At 56.9% G+C, this 4,925-nt stretch overlaps 3 protein-coding genes across 3 annotated transcripts; 2 read left to right on the top strand and 1 right to left on the bottom strand.

The window, feature by feature from the left end:
- The first annotated feature begins 25 nt into the window (after positions 1–25).
- Positions 26–1,048, top strand: TMEM88 (transmembrane protein 88). The gene is made up of 2 exons (XM_055406255.2): positions 26–329; positions 441–1,048. The coding sequence occupies exons 1-2, from the start codon at positions 120–122 to the stop codon at positions 708–710; spliced, it is 480 nt and encodes a 159-aa protein (XP_055262230.1). The 5' UTR covers positions 26–119; the 3' UTR covers positions 711–1,048.
- A 648-nt stretch (positions 1,049–1,696) lies between these two features.
- Positions 1,697–2,697, bottom strand: NAA38 (N-alpha-acetyltransferase 38, NatC auxiliary subunit). Its single transcript, XM_055406383.2, has 3 exons — positions 2,403–2,697; positions 2,033–2,219; positions 1,697–1,860 (listed from the first exon to the last, which is right to left on the bottom strand). Exons 1-3 carry the CDS (start codon positions 2,481–2,483, stop codon positions 1,748–1,750), a joined length of 381 nt encoding a protein of 126 aa, XP_055262358.1. The 5' UTR covers positions 2,484–2,697; the 3' UTR covers positions 1,697–1,747.
- A 421-nt stretch (positions 2,698–3,118) lies between these two features.
- On the top strand, positions 3,119–4,562 carry CYB5D1 (cytochrome b5 domain containing 1). The gene is made up of 4 exons (XM_055406350.2): positions 3,119–3,278; positions 3,371–3,447; positions 3,567–3,785; positions 4,332–4,562. Exons 1-4 carry the CDS (start codon positions 3,119–3,121, stop codon positions 4,560–4,562), a joined length of 687 nt encoding a protein of 228 aa, XP_055262325.1.
- The last annotated feature ends 363 nt before the right edge of the window (positions 4,563–4,925 follow it).

The following is a 4,925-nucleotide window of genomic DNA, read 5'->3' on the forward strand; positions in this document are numbered from 1 at the left end:
AATCCTGGAGTCGCATTCCAGGATAAGGGGGGGTGGGGTGGGGAGAGGCTGGGCCGGGGGAGGGGCAGGAAAGAGGGCTATAAGGGCCGCGGCCCAGGCGGGAGAGAGCCAGGCGGGCCATGGCGGATGTCCCTGGGGCACAGCGACCGGTTCCCGGCGGCGGCCCAGAGCCCCGGGACCCCCTGGACTGCTGGGCCTGCGCTGTGCTGGTCACGGCCCAGAATCTCCTGGTGGCCGCCTTCAACCTTATCCTACTGGCGCTGGTGCTGGGGACCATCCTGCTGCCCGCTGTCACCATGCTAGGCTTTGGCTTCCTCTGCCACTCCCAGGTGAGCATGAGCCCGCGTTGTCGGGGAAGGGTGGCGGTGGGGTCTGTGGGCCGCAACCTCGCCGGGCCCGGGCTGTTTGGCTTGGGCCTCACGCTGCTTCTCCTCCCACAGTTCCTTCGCTCCCAGGCACCCCCTTGCACGGCGCACCTGCGGGACCCGGGCTTCACAGCCCTGCTAGTCACCGGATTTCTGCTCCTCGTGCCGCTGCTCGTGCTTGCCCTGGCCAGCTACCGCCGCCTCTGCCTGCGCCTCCGCCTGGCCGATTGCCTCGTGCCTTACAGCCGAGCCCTCTACCGGCGCCGGCGCAACCCGCAGCCGCGGCCAGCCCGGTCCTCTCCAGGGCCCCAGGTTGCTCCAACCTCAGGAAAGGTCTGGGTCTGAGGACCCTCGAGTCAAGAACAACCCTGACGACTGCTCTCCCTCCCGGTCGGCCCAAGGACTTGAAGCTTACCCTGCCCTCACTCGTGCCTAAACCGGGTCCAGTATCCCCTTAGGGAACTGAGTATCTGTGGACCCAATTCTGGTGAAAATTTGCCACACCCTGAAAACCCACTTTGGTCTCACTACCCATATCTGAATCCTGAACATCTGGGCTGGACCCTGCATCCCCCCAGCCTCCTGTGAATAGACATCGCTGGTGCGCTGGTGCTCTCCTTTTCCGGTGCTGCTCCTAGTATTTACGGACTGGGGGGCGGGGGGAGGGGTGGCGGTTGGAGGGGAAGGAGTCATCACACATCAATAAAGAATTAATGAACTGAACTCAGTCCTGGGATCCTGTGAACAGAGGGACGGCACAAACATTGTCATTCCTGAAACGTGCCCAGGAGCAGGAAACAGCAAACGGGTGGGGGGGTGGGGGTAGCTCTAGTTCGCAGACCGGAGCATCATTAAGTCTCCTGGCCTTCCCTTATCGCGTTAGCCCGCTCTTCCTGGCCAGACCCCAGAGCTCTGTCCCTGACCCCAAAGGCACCTTCTCACCAATAGAGTGAAGGGGGCCCGGACTCTGTCGCCTGCTCTGCTCCCCTTGGGGACCCAAGTCTGTTCTCTGACCCCAGCTTAAGAGGAACTCGGTGTTGCCAGGCCGGAGAGGGAAACAATGGGCCTTCCGGAGCAGGATGACACCCCTCCTCCCGCCACAATTCTGGAGCAGCTGCGTGGGAGGGAAGACGGAGGAGCCCATCCTAGGGCCTGTGGATCTGAGGTTAAGCCTGTCCCCAATCCTGACCTCAAATGTGAGAGAACCTTTGGCAGTTCTGGACATCCAGGTTGTGGAAGGTGGGCTGAGTGCTCCCGAACTCAGATAAGCTTGCTCTAGGAATGAAATGTGCAATCCCTGCCCCAGCATCCCAGCTACACACAGACACAGGTTACGGGCAGTTACAGGTTTAATGAGGACTGAAAGGCATGTGCGACAGGACTCAGAGATAGGGAGGTCCCGCCAGGCTCTCTCTCTGCACCTCAATAGAAACGATGTGGTGTCCAGGTACCATGGCCAGACCCAAGACACGGGGTTCCCCAGCAGAGAAGGAATCTGGAAAGAAAAGTCAGAGAGCATTAGGAAGGCAGGACAGAGTCGGCCACGCCCCCTCTGAGCCACGACTTCTCGCCCCAGAAAATAAGGTGTGCGGCCAGGCACTAAGGGAAATGCCTTGCGTGAGGCTCCGCCGCATTCCCCGGTGGGTGTGCATTCCCTGAGCACTAACCCGACGGCTTGAGGAACTCCTGCGCCGAGCCCAGGATAACGTTGCAGTCACGGTCGGTGCAGAGGAAGCAACCGACCAGGGTCCGTCCATCTGTCATGCGAATGCGCATAGTCTTGTTGAGCAGCGCCTCCAGCTGCTGCCTAGCGCGCGCAGCCGGCGAGTCTTCCTCGCGCTCCCCGTCAGAGTCCTGTGCGGGGCGGGACATGCGCTCAGACCGCGCCGCCCGGCTGCAGCCCGCCCGCGGAACCACAGCTCCCGACATCCTGCGGGGCGCTCACACGAAGCCCAGAGGCTGCCGGGACCTGCAGTTCCCCTTCTGTTCTCCCATCTTGCTCCCCGACAGCCCCTCAATCCCAGAACCCGAGCTAACCCCGGCGCTGGAGCTGCTTTGACGCCGGCTGCAACAGCCATTCTCCTCTCGTAGCAGCATCGTTGGCCCAGCTCCGGCCATTTGTTCCCGGGCCTCCTCCAAACCCTTCAACTTCCTAAGAACCTTTTGAGTCCGGTGGTCTGAGATCTCGCGAGCGCTCCCGACCTATTTAATTTCGCGAGATCACCTTTCCAGCTCTCCGTCTCTTCGGCAACTGCGGAGATCTCGCGAGCTTCTCCCACACCAATGCTGCGGCTCAAGGAGGCCTATTACGCCAGACGTATTAAGATATCGCGAGAGTTTTTCAACTCTAGCTTCTTACCGGTCTCACTGGAATTTAGCGACAATTTCATAATTACACTCCTCCTCTTCGTTTTTTTCCTGCCTCGCGAGATAGTCTGTCCTGAAGAGTCTCTGTAGCCCAGACCACTGAATGAATTAAAACGGAGTGTGTTCTCTTTCCCTCGGACCTCCTGAGGACACAATTACTTGAACGCCGGAATCGGACTACGTTTCCCATGAGTACCCGCAGCCCACGCCCCTCTTTGCCTGTACAGCGTTTAATCTCAGTAGACGGTGGCCGGGAAGGAACAATGGTTTCCATGTCAGCAGATAAACGCGCTCGCTTTAGCTACCGGACGAGGGAGGATGCAGTCGTGAGTGCGTGCTGAAAAGCGAGGAAGCAACTATAGTCAGTGAGCAACAGAGCAAGAGCTATGCCAAGCCGGGGCCTAGTGGCCGGACCAAACTTTGAGTATTTTCAACGTCGCTATTTCACGCCGGCCGAGGTGGCCCAGCATAACCAGCCAGAAGACCTATGGGTGTCTTACCTGGGAAACGTGTACAACCTAACCCCGTTGGCACAGGAGTACAAGGGTAAGGGCCACACTTTGGGCCAGCGTCGGGGGTGTGTTCGGGGGTGTTTGGTTCTTGGATGGCTAGCACTGACGGCGGCTGCTCCTTCCCAGGAGACTTGCTGCTGAAACCCATCGTGGAAGTGGCGGGCCAGGATATCAGCCACTGGTTTGATCCGAAAACCAGAGACGTGAGTTCTTCTGGAAACTGGGGTTGAGGGGAGGAGGCGCTGGAGGGTTGAAGAGGAAAATAGAGGCCAACCAGAGCCCGAGATAGTGACTGCTCCCACCCTCCTCCCCTGCTTTAAAGATCCGCAAGCACATAGATCCGTTGACGGGTTCCCTGAGATACCGCACCCCCCGGGGACGCTTTCTGCACGTGCCGCCTCAGCTACCCCGTTCGGACTGGGCCAATGATTTCGGGAAACCTTGGTGGCAAGGGTCGCGTTATGAGGTGGGGCGGCTGTCCGCCAAGACCCGGAATATCCGCATCATTAACACACTCACGTCGCAAGAGCACACACTGGAGGTGAGAACTGGTGCCTGGGGGCAGGATACAGGGAACTAATAACCCCAGCAAAACTCCAAACAGCTCTGCAGGCCAGCAGCTCTCCACAGCCAATGGAAGCTGTGTTTTCTTCCCTTTTAGGGGTAACTGAGGAAAGGTTATTTGGGTCCTGGGGGTTGGGAATTCGAGCCCAGGGCGACAGTTTGTACATCTTAGTGACGGTGGTCCTCAGAAGCTCTTTCGTGCTGTGTTTTTGTACAGCAGTTGCAAGTGTACTCTTATTAGTCTACTTTATTGTGAGGATGAGGTCAGGGCAGTGACGTTTGGGCCATCTATTTAGTAGAAGTGGCTGCCACAAAGGCAGATAGGACTCAGGGGCCATTCATTGCATGCTGTAGCTTCAACTTTATTTCTGGGACCCTGGAGTGCCTTAAGCTGCTATATCTGCCAAGGGAAGCACTCTGACCCCAGCTCTGTCACCTTTTGGGTTTCTGGTCTTTGCTTTGTGTGTATGTGTGTGTGTGTTCCACCCAGAATTCTGGGGTGGGGTGCTTTCGTGTTCTCCAGGTGGGGGCCCTGGAATCGATGTGGGAAATCCTACACCGCTATCTCCCCTATAATGCACATGCTGCCAGCTACACGTGGAAATATGACGGCAAGAACCTGAACATGGATTATACTCTGGAGGAGAATGGGATCCAGGATCAGCAGGAAGAATTTGATTATCTCAATATGGACAGTACACTTTACACACCTGCAGTACTGCTGTACTTCAATGATGACCTCACAGAACTATAGGATGGGAGGTGTATGCTCCTGTAGACTCAAGACAGATTTGGAGTTTACCTCTTTCTGTGCCCTGGAGGAAAAGAGGTGGGGATGGGGAGGGGCGATGCCTGGACCTAGACTTTCTTTCCACTCTGGGAGCTGGCATGAGGTTCCCATGCCCTACTGAAGTGTAAAGATCCTGTTCCTCAGGTTCATTAGTGTTTACTCTGAGAAAGCTAGGGAGAATTCTAGAAGTGGATTCATTTTTAGGAATGATACAAGAAAATAAAGTATCTTAGATCAGGGAGATGTAGAAGAGGATAGTCAAATAGAGCTCAGGAAGAACTTTTCCATAGAGAAAGAGAAGTTCTACACAGGGATGAGGGATGGAAG

Source organism: Moschus berezovskii, chromosome 20 (genome assembly GCF_049115385.1).
Source record: "Moschus berezovskii isolate FMDL1 chromosome 20, NW_MosBer_1.0, whole genome shotgun sequence".
Lineage (NCBI taxonomy): Eukaryota > Metazoa > Chordata > Mammalia > Artiodactyla > Moschidae > Moschus > Moschus berezovskii.

Excerpts from the sequence above, each read along its gene's own strand:
- TMEM88 (XM_055406255.2), top strand. The coding sequence starts at position 120 with ATGGCGGATGTCCCTGGGGCACAGCGACCGGTTCCCGGCGGCGGCCCA. Across the intron at positions 330-440 it reads GCTTCCTCTGCCACTCCCAG|TTCCTTCGCTCCCAGGCACC; the intron begins GTGAGCATGAGC and ends CTCCTCCCACAG.
- NAA38 (XM_055406383.2), bottom strand. The coding sequence starts at position 2,483 with ATGGCCGGAGCTGGGCCAACGATGCTGCTACGAGAGGAGAATGGCTGT. Across the intron at positions 2,220-2,402 it reads AAAGCAGCTCCAGCGCCGGG|GACTCTGACGGGGAGCGCGA; the intron begins GTTAGCTCGGGT and ends CGCCCCGCACAG. Across the intron at positions 1,861-2,032 it reads GGAGTTCCTCAAGCCGTCGG|ATTCCTTCTCTGCTGGGGAA; the intron begins GTTAGTGCTCAG and ends TTTTCTTTCCAG.
- CYB5D1 (XM_055406350.2), top strand. The coding sequence starts at position 3,119 with ATGCCAAGCCGGGGCCTAGTGGCCGGACCAAACTTTGAGTATTTTCAA. Across the intron at positions 3,279-3,370 it reads GTTGGCACAGGAGTACAAGG|GAGACTTGCTGCTGAAACCC; the intron begins GTAAGGGCCACA and ends GCTCCTTCCCAG. Across the intron at positions 3,786-4,331 it reads CGCAAGAGCACACACTGGAG|GTGGGGGCCCTGGAATCGAT; the intron begins GTGAGAACTGGT and ends CGTGTTCTCCAG.